A 19,135-nucleotide genomic window follows, 5' to 3' on the forward strand; every position below is an offset into this window, starting at 1 on the left:
TAACAATATCTTTTTCTAACTCATGTGACTATTATGTAAAAAAGTTTTTTAAATTAAAAGTGTTCATGGACACCTTGAAATATATTTAGATTTAACTAACATAATCACATATTATTAGTCATAAAAACAATTTTATACTGTTATAAATAGTTTTTATATTATTATAGATACTGATATAAATTTATCCCAATCTTATATATACCATAAATGACATATAGTTGGTCATAAAATCAAATTTTTTATACCGTTATAAAGTATATTTATATTGTTATAATATTTCTTTTTCCCTTATATTAAACTGTTGGAATATAAAGTTTTAAAGGTTGAAATCTACAAAAAATTTAATATATATTATATTAATGTTATCCCATTCCAAAACTAACTAAATCATTGTAATATTTTCTAGAGGTCCTTTATGGTGACATCATGTCATCACCTAGTTTTAATATAAGGATTTTAAGCGGTCCTTCCATAAGGTTATACAACATGGTACCCTCAAAGCGGTTTGGTGAGAGCTCGGTGTTTGGGTGTTGTCCGGGTACACCGCACCCCAAGTAGGACTGTCACAAGACCATGAAAAGTTCCAGTGGACATGTCCGTTCGTTTTCTCTTCCTTTATCTCTCTTGTCTTATTTCTTGGGGTGCTAGGCATAATCAATGGCGGATGCAGCCACTTTGAGTGGGATACGTTGCCACACTTAAAAGTGTGTACCACCATATATTATAGGCAAAAAATATTTTTTTTAAAACATATTTGGCTACCATTTTAATATTTTTGGAACCTAGTTTGCTTAAAAATCTAAAATAACCTTTGAAAGTTAATGTATAATTAATGTTATTTTTTTTATTAATTAATTTTTATACAAAATGGTTCCCTCTACATCATAGTTTTGGATCCGCCACTCGACATAATACGCTAAGGTGTTGTTTGTTTTTTGTAAAAAACCTCTTGAGACTTCCTATTGCTGCGTGGCGCAACATACGCGTAACACTTTTAATCTCGCAGTTGTTTGTTTTTTTTAGAAGTTTCCAGAGTAAAAAACCTCTGCGTGCGTTCTGTTTAGCGCAACACTTGTATTGTCTCTTCCAGCCTTTTCTTCTTTTTTCTTGCTGAAATTAGGCCTATCAAAAATACCTGATACTCGAATTACCCGCCAGATTTTTTCGGGTATTGGGTAAATTTTTTCGGGTAATCGGATAACCCGATTTTTTTCCAGGTTGGGTAAAGGGTACGTTTGTTGGGTTTCTGGTATACCCGAATTACCCAAATTATTAATTTTTTTTTTCGTAGAGCTTTTACTTTGTAGCAAGTATTTAATCACGCTTTGAATAACTATCATTATTGTAAAACATGAATCTCTTTTATTATGATAATATGACATTAGCAATATTAAAAATAATTGTTTATATATTATCATGTTCTTTAAAACTTCACTGTTTTCTAGATTATAGTTTTTATTGCAATTAACAAACTCATTATCTTGACGAAACTTCAGAACATGATAAAACTTATAGCTACAATTATCTTAAACATTTTGAACTTTTAAATTAAGATCTTTAAGTATTTGTTTTTTTAATATCTTATTTGATTAGATTAAGTTGTTAAAAAATTACTTGATATCTCAGATATTATTGACTAAAAATCTCAATGTTCAAAGCTTGAGTAACTTCGTTTATGCCTCATTTGTTTATATAAACAAGACTAATAAAGCATGACATATTTATTTCATTAAATTTATTTTTAGGTGAAATTCAAAAAAAAACTTATATATTTCGAGTAATACCCGAATTTCCCAAACCCGAATTATCCGAATTTAATTTGGATCGGGTAACGCGTATTTTTTTAACATGAAAAACCCGAATTACCCGAAACCCCAAAAAAATTACCCGAAACCCCAAAAAAATTACCCGATCAACACTCCTAGCTAAAATCTTGATTATATGTTGCTGAAATCTTATTTTACCTTTTTTTTTATTATTATTCTTGTTGATTTTTTTTTTGATTTTTTATATTGAATAATGATAATTTCTTGTTGAAATATCATTATTCTTTTGCTAAAATATCTATTTTTTTTTGCTGGAATATCATTATTTTTTACTGAAATATCATAAATTCTTGCTAAAATGTCATATATTATTAATTTTTCGGTATTAAAAACTATTTCGGTTTATAAAATCAGTTTATTTTAAATTTTTAATTTTGCAGTAGCATCCGAATGTTAAAAAAACAAACACGCTTCTTATTATAGTCTGCAACCGTTTAGTCCACCTCTTATACTGCAGAGGTGGTCCGCAGACTTCATAAATTTTTGCTTCAAAAAAACAAACAATACCTAAGCTGTATGAATGATGTGAGGTAGTAAGGTGTAAGGATAGTAAGCTAGATACCCTTAAGTAAATTTAACGTTACATTATCATGGCCGACTTAGCCCAAGTACAATATGTGCATAGGAACAGGGCCCAAACTTTTGAGGGGCCCAAAAGTATTTTTTAGTATATACAATTTGAAGCCGGCAGCCCAATAATTTGGGAGAAAGGAAAGGAACGAAACGAAGACATGAAACAGAAGCCGACAACCTAATTTAGTCGATCAGTTTTGTTTGTTCAAAAAAAAAACGATCAACAAAAGTAGACGTCTAGACAACAACTCAATCAACGGCTCAACGATTCAGCAAGGGCAGACGTCTAGACGATCAGGTAAGATACTAAGATTTATGAGAAATTGATTTATAAGAATTGAGAAATTAAGAATTATCAGCCAATTAGGTAGGATTATCAAGTTTATAATTGTCAACTGGATACTTGAATGATTCATACTTTCATAGATTATCTGTTTAATTGAATATTGAATGAATTTAATATTTTATTATCGGTTTATCTACTATAGAAATCAGTTTAATAGAATAGTCAATGAATATATTAGTTTATAAGATTCATAGAAATCAGTTTAGTAGTTTAAATTATAAGTTTATGTTTATTGTAAAATTGTTTATCAAATTATGTTTATTGTAATTACTTGAATGTTGAAAGTTGAAACTAATGAACTTGTAGTGATGAAGTCTAAACAACCATCTGGTTATCAAAAACATAAAAAGAGAAAACTAGATGAAGAAAAAAGAAAGGTTGACACCGGTGCTCTAGATAAGTTTATCCATAGACAACCTGTTGAAGAGCACATTGAAGAGCATGTTGAAGAGCACATTGAAGATCAAGAGCATGTAGAAGTAGAAGAGACAGAAAAACATGAGCCTGTTAAAGAGCTTGTTGATATATATGATCCAAGAAGGTGGGAAAAACTTAATTCTGATATGATTGAAATTTTGGTTGAGAAAGGTCCTAAAAGAGATAATAGTATTATATATGGTCCCTATGATAAATTTGGTAGACGATTTTCTACAGCTTTATATACAAGAACTTTATCAAATTTGGAGAAGTGTGATAGAGAATGGTTAGTATATTCGGAAGATCTAAATAGGGTATTTTGTTTTTGTTGTAAAGTGTTTAGAAAAGGGATTTCGAAAGGTAAATTGGATGGTGAAGGTTATGCAAATTGGCACCATGTTACCACTAGGGTTAAAGAACACGAAATTTCATTGGATCATCTTACAAATAGGAATAAGTGGTTTGACATGCGTAAAAGATTGAACTTGAACGAAACAATTGATAAAGTTCAACATGAGCAGTTCAAGAAAGAAAGAGATTAATGTAAAACAAGTGCTTTTAAGAATTATTGCAGCAGTGAAGTTTCTTGCTAAACATAATTTAGCATTTCGTGGATCCAATGAAAAGTTGTATAAAAAGGTAACTATAAATTGTATTTTTTTTGTTTTAGTTCCACCAAAAATCTTTTTGTTAATTATGATGACTGATTCCACTTCTTATTTGTTAATTGTATTTAACAGGTAATGGAAATTTTTTGGGTGTCATTGAAATGTTGGAAGAGTTTGACCCGGTTATCAAAGAGCATGTGTGACACATCACAAGTGAAAGGCTTTATGTGCATTATCTTGGCCACCTAATCCAAAATGAACTAATATCTTTCAGGGCCGGTCCCGAGGATTCAAATGCCCAGGACGAACCGGGAAAAAAGGCCCTTAGGCCATACGTGTAACGAATTAAATGATATAAACTAAAGTTACAGACTTATAAATCCATTCAACATACAGTTACAGAATTCCAAAAATGTTATCCAAGTTGGTAGGTCCATACATACCATACATCTACCATAAAAGAAAAGCATGGTTTGAAAATTGGCAACTAAACTGGCAGTATACATAGAAGAAATAACAAATTTGCTCAAATAACATGGCAATGACTGGTTGTCATTCTTTAATCAAATTCAAGGCACAATATGTTTTTTTATTAGAGTAGTCATAATCCCAGTTTGATTACCAAATCCAAACACGAAATGATGTTTTTAGTTGTTTAATTATTCATTCTAGATTATAGCATAGATTAGGGTCTTGTTATGAAAATTAAACTAGGTATATACATTGTTTCTTACTTCATTTTATGTATTCTATTATATCATTTAATTTGTTCATTCTATGATTATAGAAACAGTTATGTGACACAAAACATCAAACACCTATAGTGCATATATATTATGCCCACATGAAGCAGAAAATTCATTCAAGTATTCAACATTCAAGTAGTATGTGTTGTGCACTGTTTCTTTGAACCACCTGGAAATTTTAAAATATAATTTTATATTTTCTATTAATTTGTACACTAATGCAGATTAATGTTCTACAAATCCAGGGAGTAAGACGTGGTGGCGTTCTGTTCATCGTCATCAATGTAAAGTTGAAAAGAAAGAAGATTAATGTTAGGTTGAAGCTTACCGTGGTGATCGATTACATAATTAGCAACATTGAAATCGATCTTCATACGATCGAGTGAGTTTCCGTAATCGATTAATTACCCTTGCTTGAAAGATCGCTTTTGTCTTCTCCTGCCTTCTACAACTGATCGATTAGAGAGCATTTGGGTTGGATCCTGAATATAACATTAAAAAAAATGGGCCCCCTTCAGAAACAAGGCCATGTGCCCATGCACAGCTTGCCCCTGCTTATAACCGGGCGTGATATCTTTACTACCTGAAGAGAATTTCAGAGTCAACTATTTTTTATACATTGTTGATCAAGCTATTTCTTCTCTTGAGACAAGATTTGAACAATTTAAAGAGTATGATAAAGTTTTTGGTTTTTTATTTCCACATAATTTGAGGGGAATTGAAGATAAAGATCTTAAGTTATATTGTTATCGTCTTGAAAAAGCACTCAAGTTTGAAGAAGTATCGGATATTGATGCCGATGAATTTTATACGAAGTTGAAATTATTTGAGACATTGGAAACCAATGAATTTAGCAACCCTATAGACGTTTTGAAGTTTTTGAAAGAACTTGATTATTTCCCAAATGCAAGCATTGCATATAGAATATTGTTGACTATTCCAGTAACGGTCGCATCTGCAGAAATGAGTTTTTCCAAATTGAAATTTGTGAAATCTTATGAGCAAAAACCGCACCGCAACTAAAAATAACCGCAAAAACCGCATAAACCGCAACCGAAAAATCGCAACCGCAATAAAAACCGATGGTGAGGTTTTCTGTTTTTCAAAAACCGCAAATTTGCGGTGCCGTGCGGTTATTAATTTCCAAAAACCGCAAAAAAACCGCACCGCACCGCATATATTATATACAGTTTTTTATCAATAATTAGTTTATTAAATATTAAAAATAAGACAAATTTCATGAATGAAAAACGGATAAAATACTAGAAGACAAAAGTGTTGGTTTTTTCTTATGTTTAACTTTGAAAAAAGGATGAAATTAGACAATTTTAAGATATTTATTGTTAATTACTATTGATTTGATGTTTTTAAGATATTAGTTGTTTGTGGTTTAAGTTAAATAGTTAATTGTCTTATACCTTATGATTTTTATTATTATTACAAGTAATATGTTTGAACTCTTAAAACTATTTGAGCTCTAAACTGTGGTTAAGAACCACACAAAATAACCGCAACATAGAAAAAATAAAACCGCACCGCAAAAATAACCGCTTAACCGCACCGCAAAAATAACCGCACCATGCGGTTTTGAAAATGGATTAACCGCATTTGCGGTTAGTGGTGAGGTTTTGGCTAATAACCGCACCGAACCGCACCGCGCTCACCCCTAATCTTACTTACGTTCCACAATGACCCAAGAAAGACTTAGCGGTTTGGCGATGATATTTATCGAGAAAAAAATCTTAGAGAATATAGACTACTAAGAGTTGATCAACCAATTTGCAATCAAGAACGCTAGAAGAGCTTCAAGGATCTTCGATTAGCTATTATGATATGTTATTAATCATTAAAATACTATGATTTTGCTATGTTTATTGCTATAAGTTTTATGGTCATTTTAATAAAAAAAATAATTTACACAATTTAATTCGTTACATTGTTACATGTTAAGGTCTAAAGACATTTTTTATCTGTTTCGTCTTGGACATTTGAATCCTCAGAACCGACCCAACCCTATACACTATGGTACACTTTATAATACCCAGCCCAGCCTTATACCCCAATAACCTATTAATCAACTTAAAATCATAACCCACAACTCAAAACACATAAAAAAAAGTCAGAATTCTTACTTTTGATTTATGTGTTTCGAGTTATCATTTCTAAAAATGTGTAGTATCAACCTTCATATAAACAATGCAACAAAATTCTAACTATGCCCTAATATCTAGCATCATAATAATGATTTCTTGTAAGAAAGTATACTTCACTCACACCCATAAACAATATACATAAATCTTTCCAAATTAGGAAAGTCAACCATTCAACACAAGACCAAAATTCCCGATTTCATAAAGGCGAATCATTATGCCCATTAACTTGCCTTCTATTCCTCCTCAACATTTCCTTAATCTCAGCCTCTTTCTTGTCATAAAAGTCAATCAAATCCTTAAAACTCGTGGACCGGAATGTCCGTCTCTCACTCCGCCTTGCTGATTCCGGTTCCGGAAGCTCGTGTGGCTCTTCTTCATCGGGATTGAATCTCCGGTATTGACATAACACCCGACAAAAGTAAATACTAAGTGAAATGAAACATGCGACCCCACAAATCAGGAATAGACCCCAAAAACTGCTTAATGAAAGACTGCTGACATCGATTTCTGTAACTTTTGATGAACATGAACTTGATGCGAGCCATTTGTCATGGATTCTTTGTAATTCCCCGTTTTCTGATAGTTGGAGAATTGCGGTTGATAAGTCGAGTGCTAATGGAGAATCCCTTTGGAATGCCTAAAAGCATTACTGGAGTCAGAAAATTTATAAATAAAGTTTGATTCAAATTTTAATTTTGGGTTGGGAAGGAGGCCAAAATGTTTTCCTTTATTTTTTATATTATTGTGAGTAAATCACATTTTTGGTCCCCGTGCATAGCTGAGTTTTGAAATTTTTGTCCTTATTTGAGTTTTAGTAATGTTTTCATTCATGATTCAAGTAAAATGACTATGTTTTGCCCCTTAGAAATTTTGGTACAAAAAGTATAGGTTTTTTACTTGGAACAGAACCAAAAACATTACAAAAACCTCAAATAAAAAGCGAAATTTCAAGAGAAATTTTTGGGATCAAAATTGAAAAAATCAATTGAACTCAGGGACCAAGAATTCGACAAGTTGAGTGAAATTTTAATTTAGGGTTGCAGGAAGGTAGAAAAAAAATGTTTTTTATATTTATTGTTAAGAGTAAACTACATTATTGGTCCCAAAAAGTTTCTATTGCAATTTTGATCATTATTTGAGGTTTTTGTAACTTTTTTGGTGCTTGTTACAAGTAATATGACTATATACGACAAAATTTAAAAACTCACAAGAGACAAAAAATGGTCATTTCTTTTAACACCGACCAAAAGCGTTATAAAAACCTCAAACAAGGACCAAAAATGAAAAAGAAAACTTATGGGGGCCAAAATTGCGAAAATCAACTTTACTCACGGACCAAACATGGAATTTACTCTCATTTTAATATCTTTGGTTGGTAGACGATTGCACCAACTAAATCAAGAAGCGATGCGCAATGTCTAAAAATAGAAATCAAGTTTGACTTTTGAGGTCGGAAGAATAGTTTTCCCACTGTGAAATTCATGGGAATTTGTTTCAAAAACCAATCATACTCTACAAATGAATGCTATAAATAGAAAGATGGCAGTGTGTAAATAGAAGCAGTATTCTCAGTATTCCCATGAGGTGTAGTTTGACTTTTGAGGTCAAAAGTACGGTTTTCAACTACGAAATTGGCATTAAATTTTTTACAAAAATATTAGATAAATTTGATGAGCAATCAAATTTCACAACCAATAGTACAAAATATAGATATTTTGCTGTTAAATTTGTAACAAGTCAAACTACAAATTGACTTTTGGGGTCAAACTCTTCAGTTTTAAACAGCACCGATTCTTTAAAATTTTCATAAATCTTCGATAAATAATCAAACTTCAAGAGAATGGTCCAAATATTTCAGATTTCTATGTTTAATTATTGATAAAATCAATACCAAAATTGCTTTTCAAAGGTTTAAAGTTTGACCCAAGAAGTCAAATACAAAACGTAAAAATTGAAAGAAACTTACAAATCCCCATCCGCTTTTGGTGAACTCCTGTCCAACAATCCTGAACTCACACTTCGTATAACTCATAAAAAGCTCAATATAAGGAAGCTCATCAACAATGGCAGCCACACCACCAAGTTTTGGTCCAAGTCTAAGGGCATTTAGGTAATCTTCACTATCTTTCAGCGATCTAATCCTCGATTCTGCAACATTGAGTTCTTGAATCAAATAATTATACGCAAAAGAGCCATCTTGAACTCCAATCGGTTCGTTACTTGCAAGCATGCCATCTAAACCCTCGATTCCAGAAGTCAACTGTTGAACGGTCAAGATCGAAGTCAAACTAGCTGTGTAACTTGAATTGATGATCAACACCACGAAAAGCCATAACAGTAGAACTAATCGCCCCAACGTGCTAACCGTGTTCTCCCCTACACGTTACAAAGAATTTTTACTTCGTAAAGTTTTAATATTGTTACAACAAAAGGGTAAAATGGTCATTTACAGGTTCAATTAGTTCTAAAAAGAAACAATAATTGATAAAAAAAAAAAGCTAAATATGTGTGTGTTTTTTGACTTAATAGATGATAAACGGCTTAATAGAAAAAGGTGGGGAGATAATCCTTTCTCCATAGTGTCATAACTTTTCACAAATTTGTTTCATTTATTTTGAGTAAATTACAAAAATGGTCCCTGTTTTTTTTTTTTTCAAAATTTACCTTGTTTGATCAAAAATTTAAACTTTTTTCAATTTTGGTTCTTATTTCAAGGTTTCATATGGACTTTCTAATTTTGGTCCTTATTTTCAAGATTCAGGGACCAAAATCGATATGAAACCTTGAACCAAGGACCAAAACTTGAAAATGTTTCAATTTTCGACTAAACTAGAAAATGTTTCATATGAACCTTGTATGGTTGTTTTTTTATTTAACGAAGAAATAACGACATAATAGAAAAAATCAGGGAAATGAGGTTTTCTCAAAAAAAAAGTCCCCAACTTTTCACAAACTTGTCGTTGTTTACTTAAGTAAATTACAAGAAAGGTCCTTGTGCTTTCTGATTTTATCGAGTTTAGATCAAAATTGAAACATTTTCGTCCCAAGAACTTTCTGAATTTGGTCCTTATTTCAAGGTTCCAAGGACCAAAATAGACATGAAACCTCTAAATAAGTATCAAAACTGAGAAACGTTTCAATTTTAGACTAAACACGGTAAAAATCAGAAAACACAAGGACCTTTTTGTACGTTTCCCCAAGTATGTCCTCATTTTCCCAAATACTTTTTAAACATCATTTATCCAGACAATACAATACTTACTGTGTGAAAAGAACATGGTTGAGAAACTAAACCAGAAGATCGTAATGATTTGCTGGCTTGGGGGCCCACGAAACTCGTGATTTAAACGATGTTCTAGAATCCAAACAACAAACCCAACAAGTAGAAAGAAGCCACCTGTCACAAGCCACATTTCAATGGTGAATGGCTGAAGAAAAGCCCATGGACTTGTTTTTGACTTTTTGACCGGAACAACAATAACAAGCCCAGATTCCATGTAAGGCTGAGTAAAGTCAACTATTCTTGTTCGGTTTGTGATAATTGTAACATCTCCAACTGCTGCATCATATATCTGTATAAAAATCGCAAGTCAAATTTGCAGGCTTTGACTTTTGAGGTCAAAATTAAGAGCTCAAAAACTTAAAAATTGATATGGTTCCAAATCCAAGTTGAAAACAGGAATCAAAAGTATGTTGCTATTTCAAGAAAGAACTTACATTTTCAGCAACAGCAGCCACAAGATTGCTATAACTCGGGTTCCTTACACCATCTCCATATAGAATATACTTCCTTGGCACAGGGTAAGGTAGTAAATTCACAGCAGCATCAAAAACATCAATACTATACCCTCTCACACCTTCCGGAGACCTAACATCTTTTGTAACAACCTCTTTATAACTATGTCTATAAGGTACCACAATCCTTAAAGGCTTCCCATTGTTTGGGAACACCCATCCACGTGGCTTCACACTTGTTTCACCAGGCCAAATCACACTATAAAGCCTTTGAGCACTCGTAGAACTATTCGCCGGCTTTTTATATAAAGTCTCCGGAGAGTTGACCGATAAACCTGAGTAGTTTGACCAGTAACCGATCGTGCGGATCCCGGTCCCACCCATGTTTAAAACATCGTATGCCGGGTGGACTAGGTTCTTGTCCGAGTCGAACCGGATTTCGCCGGTTAGACCCGTGTAGTTTGTTGAGAGAAGTGTTTCTAGAAGCTTTTGACCTTGGTCAAACGTTTGAAGAGCCGATAACTGAAGGTGGGACCCGTTGTTGTTTTTAAGTTTTGGGTCGGAAGAAAATGTGATTTCTTGGTTTGATTTCAAGAATGTATCGATCGCATGTGCGAGGAAAAATACGGAATCATACGCGTAAAGCGCGTATGAATTGAAACTATTTGTTTCCTTTTCTTTGATGTTTTTCCATTTTGTGATGAAAGTTTTTTTGTAATTTGAATTTGGAGTGTGCTGACGCAGGGACAGGACACCCTGTACCAGTCCCATCGCGTCAGGATTTGGCGGTTCTTGCGAATCAAGAACCGCCATAAGCCAGTCGGTAGTGATCCAAACGTAATCACTTGTCATCATATTGAGCTTTTTAGCAATGGAAAAAATCTGGAGACCCGAATCCGGGTTTACATGAACAACATAAACACGAGACTCCATTAAATTAATTTCTGTTAATAGCTCGCTTATGTCTGTTTCCGATGCGCCTGGTGTAAACGCTGCTTTGTAAGAAATCTTGGCTCGGTTCTTAGCGAGGGAATCGCCTAACGATGAAATCCCATTTCTGCCATAATCATCGTCGACAAAAATGGCGATTACTTCTTTGTATTCGAAGTATTCTACGAGGTCGGCTATGGCGGACATCTGGTAGTAATCGCTTTGTGTCATACGAAGGAAGTAAGGGTATTGGAGAGCTGCGAGGGTCGGGTCGGTTGCTCCGAATGAAATGAGAGGTACTTGAAGCTCGTTGACGACATGTGAGATGACGTGTGCGATAGTTGATGATTGTGGTCCAATTGCAGCCACCACTTCTTTTTCCATTAGCTCCAAAGCTATATATCGAAATAGCGATTGGATTTTATGTGTTAATGGTATAAAAGAATAAAAAGGTATCGAATTTACCCTAGAAAACGAAGAACAGAGCATTAATTAATTACCTTCAATGGTGCCGATAAACCCACTGCAATTTGTGTCGTGTAAGATGAGATTCAAATGGGTTTCTCCAAGAATGGATGGATTGGAGTTTATATCATCAACTGCAGCTATGATAGCAGGCTTCACAGACCTTCCGATAACTGAATTTACTGTTAATAAAGCTCCGATATTCACAACTTTAGGCCTTCTTGATGATGATGTATTTACAGTTATACCCTTGTCTGCCATGGCCACCACCATAACCCACAAACCAAAAATCAAGAAAAGCATATTTGTTTTCATGATAGGCTTATCAAGCTCCATTTTTGAAGATACCCTTTTGAAATTTGAGTCAACTGGAGTTGGTCAGCTCACATCTGGACCTGAAGGAACAGCTTCTGCAAGACATGAATGGTAAAATCTTGAAGTTTGGAAGAAAAATCAAGATTTTCAAGAACAATCGAACCTAAGCCAAAGGAATTAGGAGATAAAATATTACTTTTTTGGGACAAGAAACTTAATCCAGCAAAGGGTGGGTGCTAGATATGGATACCCACAATGGAAACCAGAGAATTTATAATTAAAAAAAGAGGAAGATATTAAATAAGTTATATGACTTGAAAAGGATACAGCCATATGATGCAGATTCTTTCCGATGAAGAAGTCAAATATCAAAATGAGGGTTTTAAAAACCATGAAAAAATAATATCAAATACTCAAACAAGTGAGATTAAATGAATTTGAAAAAAATTTAATAAAAAGATTATTAAATTATGAAGAAAGTGATGCTGGCGACATGGAGATCTACCTGGAGGTCTTGAGCAAATAATAGGAGAAAGGGAGTGGAGTGAGACAGAGGACGGGGGAGAGAGAAATGTTTTTTTGACGATGCAACCCGCCTTCATGGTTCCCACCAACTCCTAAAGTTATAGTTTATACCCTATTTTGATTTGATATTTTAGATGAAATTATTTATGAGAATTATCCTTTTTCTAGTTCTAAATTCTAAATAATAATATTATTAAATTATTTTTGAAATCTTTATAAGTTATTAGAACATAATGTTTTTTTTTTCAAGTTAAAAAGCTTTTGAAAATAAAAATAAAAATTGTAAGAATTTTTCAAATAACTTGTTAATTAAAAAAATTATTTGAATTTCTTTTAATTAACATGATAGGTTTTATAATCTTCCCACAAACTAAAAATATACAAGTATACAAACACAACATAAATAATCAAATTTAACAACTTTGTAATTATGAAGATACATGTAGCCTTTTCAGTTCAAGTTGTTTAATTAAAACAATAAAATAAAAAAAAATTCTCTTTGTGGGGCTCGGCAGATTTAATTTAATTTTCGCAAATCACTATTTATGATAGTTTCATGATCATTACTTAATAAAGTTCGATAATGGTTTGTAAAACATTTTTCTTTCTCGCGAGTATTAATGTTTTGATCGCTTCAGATGTAACATTCAACCATGCATACATTAGTCATAGTTTTGATTCGCTAAAGACCCGTGATGTTACATGTTTTCATATATGTATGGGTTATGGAGGTTATATCCTTGACTAATTATCTAATTCTGCAATATGATTTTTGGGGCCCTTTAAATTGTTGGTCACTCTTTATAATCTCGATTCGATTGCGTTTTCTACAACACATGAGTTTCTCATCTCCAACATATCTCTTTCATTATTATTATATGTATTTAAGATTAATGATAACAAAGAAAAAGACAAACATGCAACTTATAATGATATCTAAACAAAAGGGAATAGAAAGAAAAACTATAATGTTGCAAAGAATGCACATTAAGAAGCATTAAGGTTTAATTCATTGAAAAAAAAGGCAAAGAACACGATAAAAAATAGGAGCAACTATGTTGTTCTAATAAACTCTCCTCCAATGTGATCACATTTAAAATATATATAAGTTTACCATATGTTAAGAACAAAATAGGTTAGATCGTATTGTTGGTTCGTTATTAAATAATTAATAGTCATCTAGCTAATATAATATTTGTATTCCTTAATAGATGTATTATTGGTCATAATTTAGTAATTACCAACCATCTCATGTTAACTTATAAATGATTGCTTTAATATATAATAGATTACTAGAGATTGAATTATTAAATTACATTTCTTTGAATTATTAAATATTTAAATTACATTTCACAAATAACCAAATAGATAGTCTAATAATAATATAACCGCAAAGATGCACTACGTCGATTCATAAAATTATGAAAAGTGAAAACACAAGCATCTCCACCTCTTACTAATTACTATATAGATTTAAAAAAAAAAATGATAAACCATCAATATAATCAGGATATTCAAAATTTTATCCTAAACACTCATAATGTATGAAATACTTATTGACATTGTTGTGATGATATTGTTATAAGTAATACCATCAGAGAGTGTGTGTTGCATGTTATTGAACACTTTAAATCCCTATCTTATTCTTTTCCCTTTAGAGATCCATTTAATCTATGTTTTTTTTTCTCAAGATCACTAGATAAAAGAAAGTACAAAATATATGAATATCATTGTCTTCATGATTGGCTATGTCTGGTGATATGTTTGTTGATAATCCAAGATACGAGATGATGAGCTTCGTCATCACCACTGCTAAGCTATTGTTTCCTCATTCTCCACTTCCTTTACCTCTTATAATGTCTTTCAGGAGGGTTGTGGTATTCTCTAGAATATTTTGCAAATTCTTCTATTAATTCCTTGATTGTAGCAGGATTCTTTTTCGTCATGGGTCCTTGAGAATCAAAGAGTTGCCTCGTGGTCACATTTACCCCATCATAGAATATAGATACTTCTTGTTGCACATTAAGATCGTGTTGAGGGAAATTTCTCAAAAATTTCATGTATCTCTCCCAAGCTTCGTATAAAGATTTGTCATCATTTTGTTGGAAGTTTGATATATTCTTCTTCTTCTTGAGTTTGACTATCTTTGAGGGATGGTTGAATTGTTCTATGAAAGCATTATGAAGATTGGTCCACGTTCTAATCGTTCCGGGTGCAAGTGACTTTAACCAAATTTTGGCATCTCCTGTAAATGTCACCAGTAGCATCCTTAGTAGTATCACATATCTTGAAACATTTGGAACATTGAAAGTGTTTGCAATGTCCAACACTTCGTCAATATGTTTAAAAGCATCTTCATAGTCTTTCCTGGAAAATGGAATATTCTTGAGCATTGAAAGGATATGTCCCTTGAGCTCAAAATTCGTTACAGCTAGAATTTCTTGTGAAACGAGACCGGGACCGTTGCTGTTACGCATCTGCTATTTGTATTCCTCCATCGCCATATTTGTTATGTCTGCCATCTCTTCTACTTCGCTTTTCACTTCATATTCTAAATTGCTTTCTGTTCATGGCTCGTATCCAGTGCCCTTCTTTTCGGGAGTTTTCTCAAAGCTTTCGAACTTGTCCACATGAAAACTACTACTTGATTTGTCGACCTTTCTATCTTTCTTCTTGCGGAATGCGGATTCTAGATCTTCAGGTGGTGGAACGATAGGAAATTGAGACCCCTGGTCATATATTACTAAAAAAAAAACAAAACAAAACCATAAAAACAAACTATAGAGTAAATAAACAAAACAAACTGGAAAATTCAGTTTCATGTAGTGACAGAGGAGCTGTCACGTCGTGAACACTATAAAACAGAAAAACTAATTTAAACAAAAATTTAACTTTTTGCGGTTATTACCCCACAAAAAGGATCAATTAATTAATAGTAATTAAATTAAAAACCGAAATAAGTCGTTCCCCGACAAGGCACCAAAAACTTGATGTGCACAGATATATATATACCGGTTTTAATTTTTAAATTATTAACCTAACAAAACTTATCTGCTAATGCAGTTACAGGTCGTGGACCTAGTTAGTTAATAGTAAAGAAAAGTAAGTCGGGTGTCGATATCATGAAATGTTATTTACCTAATAAAATAACTACTAAAAATTAATCTAATAGCAAAAACAATTTTTTTTAGGGGGGGCGGAGGAATCTGATTTTGCAAGTTTAGATTAACGTAATTACTTTAACTAACACATATAACTAACTAAAAATGATTGTAATAACGAGAATAAAGACACTTTCATTTAACTTTGAATCACCCTTTTTACTTTGGTTAGTTTCAAGACATTGATTAATTCGGTTGGTTACCAATGTAAAAGTTATTAGATGTATTGGTCCGATCTCCTAACGTTTTCACTAATTCATGAACTACTATACAATGGTTATACACAAGTGGACACTAAATTATTTATTTAAGATGTCTTGGTCCGATCTCCTAATATTTTCACTAATTCATGAACTATTATACAATGATCATACACAAGTGGACACTAAATTGATTATTTAAGATTATTGGGATATGTAAGATATATATGAGATTAATTATCAATAATCAAGACAAATAACCAAACACAATTATCAAATTATGTTCTCTAACACAGTTAAAGTTGTTGTCTTTATTACATACTCTAGGATTTGGTCCATCACTAACTCTAGCAATTTAATGTTCATAAACAACTAGGTAAACAAATGCATGCAATTAAAGTGATCATTCAACTACACTAAACTTGAATTCTAAGCAGAAAGATTAAAACTCTTAACATGCTAGGTATTGATAAATCAAACACAAGATAAACCAACTTCATAAATCCATGAAAAGTAGAAACTAACACTTAGTATTGGGGTTCATCATTTCTATATGAAAACCTAATGATTTAGCTCATAATTGCATAAAAGAAACACATAAACACATAAGAAAGCAAACTAGACATGATCAAATCTAAGCAAACCGAATGTATGATGTGAACGCTTGCTACAATCTTCTAAACTCTTGATCCTCAATCTTCTAAACTCTTGATCCTCAATCTTCTCCTCCTTCCAAAGGTTAATTTTTGTAGGATTTCTGTCTAGAAGTCGTATAAAACTTCACATCCTGAAAGATCTAGTATGCTCAAGAATCATATTAAAATGATATTGTTAATTAACATATGATACTAAAGGGTCGCACTAACAACAACTTGATATAATTGATTGTTTATTAGAAATTGATTTTAATAAATATTCAATAAACTCTTATTATTAAATTGGAAATTATTTATTTCTAGGAAATAATAATTTTCATTAGCAAGTAACATTCTATATAATTTATATGGTATGAATGAATAAGTCACGCATAACATTTTGGACTAGATAAATTATTTTGTCTTTTACCAAAAAGTTAAAGTTTATATTTTAATTATAAACATGGTTTATAAAATATAAAAGGCTTTTGTCTTCTTTTGCCTTCATATTTTAGAAATATGGCTAGACAAAAGAGAGTATGAGCTTTTCATTTGTTTAATGAAAAAAACACTCATCTAAAAGGACAAACATGAACAAAAGGATTAAAATAAGGAGTGATGGTCTTTTAACTAATTTATTCAAAAGAAAGGCATGACTTGAAGCATAGGGGACACATAGACTTTAGGGCATGGGTTCTTAAAGTGTTAAGGACTTATGGACCAAAGATTTTCTATATAAAGTGAGGATTTCATTCTCTTGTCTTAACCCATGCAAAAGTTCAAAATTTTTTCTCTTCATCCCACTCTCTCTAGTTTTTTTAAGAACACATGATGTTTACTTGCTTCATGATGCTCTCTTTATGTTCTTATTTTGATAAGAACATAAAGCTTAAGAGTCTTAAGAATTTTATACAAAAGAACTAGCATTCTACATCAAGTTGAGCCATTGTTGGTGTCTCTTAAGTTCATCATTGTAACATTCATAAAATTCATGAAAATTTAAAACTTTTCCAAGAATCCAAAAAACCATTATTTATTACAAAATGTTTCAAAATAGTTTCTTATCAGAGTATCCCAAAAATCAAAATCATAAAATGCGAGGAGGTGCACGATCAAGTCTTCTCCTTCCCGCGATCATCCGAAGTACCTGAAACAAAATCCAAAACTATAAGCCCGAAGTTTAGTGAGTTCCCCCAAAATACCAATGTCGTACAACCAAAACAATATCATAACAAACAACATGCATATAGAGTCTGCAATATGACTGGACCGCCCTCACCAGGCCTTCAGTCTATCTGGCCCACTCTTGGGGCCTTCGGTCTATCTGGACCGTTCTCCGGGCCTTCGGCCTGACTCGTACGCCCCATCGGGCCTTCAGTCTATCCGGTACGCCCTGGGTATGTTGGCCTACAACATAAACCAGGACCGCCTCAACCCACCCCAAGCATACAATCATTACATAGATAACAAATGCTAGCTAGCATGTACAAACAGTCATACGGATCTAATAGATCACTAATCATAACATCAACTATATACCAGGATACCGACCTAACAGGTCACTAGACATAGCATCATCCTATATACCAGGATACAAATCTAACAGATCACTAAGCATATCATCATGCGATAACTAAGATAACAATCCAAAAAGGGTCAACATTGGTGCCTTCGACCCTATTAGTATAGTGAGGAAAACTCACCTCACAAGTAGTGTTGAATCAAGAAGATCAAATCCCAACTCTCAGCTCCAAAATCAACTACCTGTAACCACCATATGATTAATTCCATTAGAATCCTAAATTACCAAAATACCCTTAGAAGTCAAACTTGGTCAACCAGTGGTCAAAGTCAAAGTCAACGGTCAAGGTCAACAGTCCACGTTGACCCAACTCGTCGAGTTCCTTCAGAACTCAGAAACCAAAAACTCGAGTCAACTCGCCGAGTTACCTGAGTAACTCGTCGAGTTCTTCAGTGTCCAGAAGACCGGGAAAACTCTAATCAACTCAGCGAGTCATTTCATCCACTCACCGAATTCACTCAGAATCCAGAAGTCGGGTAAACCCTATCCAACTCGTCGAGTTCCTTTAGCCCTTTTCTCATTCAGACGCTTTTAAGCTAAACCAAGGCTCCAAACTATAGATCTAGCCTCCTATGGTGTAGTTACCAAGTAAAGTTGGCAACTTTACGTGCATGCAAGGCCTCAAGAGGCTAAAACACCCAAAACTAGTCTTAGGAAGAGGTTTAGGGCACGGAGAAAGGCCAAGACTAGATAAAGCCGATAACTTTATGACTATGGGGCCTAGACGTGTCCAGATCTGAAGTTACAACTTCAAATCATGCTAAACTTCCAAAAATGGATCCAAAGTGGGCTAAAAGGCCCTAAACTCTTGAATGGAGAGATCTAATAAGAAAATGATCAAGGTAACGACTTTTTACCTTCAAAAGGTTGCTTCAACTGAGTAGACGTCAGATCTATAAGCTTCTTCTTGTTGCAAGC

At 33.0% G+C, this 19,135-nt stretch overlaps 1 protein-coding gene, 1 non-coding gene and 1 pseudogene across 4 annotated transcripts; 2 read left to right on the forward strand and 1 right to left on the reverse strand.

The window, feature by feature from the left end:
• The first annotated feature begins 514 nt into the window (after nt 1-514).
• On the forward strand, nt 515-4,382 carry LOC122194901 (uncharacterized). The gene is made up of 3 exons (XR_008225106.1): nt 515-2,697; nt 3,052-3,801; nt 3,903-4,382. It is a non-coding gene; the product is annotated as an uncharacterized LOC122194901 (transcript).
• A 2,379-nt stretch (nt 4,383-6,761) lies between these two features.
• LOC111919084 (glutamate receptor 3.5) lies at nt 6,762-12,761 on the reverse strand. 3 transcript variants are annotated; one of them, XM_023914692.2, is made up of 6 exons: nt 12,620-12,761; nt 11,835-12,209; nt 10,387-11,729; nt 9,932-10,241; nt 8,636-9,045; nt 6,762-7,306 (listed from the first exon to the last, which is right to left on the reverse strand). In XM_023914692.2, the coding sequence occupies exons 2-6, from the start codon at nt 12,133-12,135 to the stop codon at nt 6,866-6,868; spliced, it is 2,805 nt and encodes a 934-aa protein (XP_023770460.1). In that variant the 5' UTR covers nt 12,136-12,209; nt 12,620-12,761; the 3' UTR covers nt 6,762-6,865. The 3 variants fall into 3 exon arrangements, with proteins under 3 accessions (XP_023770460.1, XP_023770461.1, XP_023770462.1); XM_023914693.3 differs by having other exon boundaries at nt 11,835-12,277; nt 12,620-12,705; XM_023914694.3 differs by lacking the exon at nt 12,620-12,761 and adding an exon at nt 12,311-12,596.
• A 1,903-nt stretch (nt 12,762-14,664) lies between these two features.
• Nucleotides 14,665-14,777, forward strand: LOC111919121 (small nucleolar RNA R71; annotated as a pseudogene).
• The last annotated feature ends 4,358 nt before the right edge of the window (nt 14,778-19,135 follow it).

Source organism: Lactuca sativa, chromosome 7 (genome assembly GCF_002870075.4).
Source record: "Lactuca sativa cultivar Salinas chromosome 7, Lsat_Salinas_v11, whole genome shotgun sequence".
NCBI lineage: Eukaryota > Viridiplantae > Streptophyta > Magnoliopsida > Asterales > Asteraceae > Lactuca > Lactuca sativa.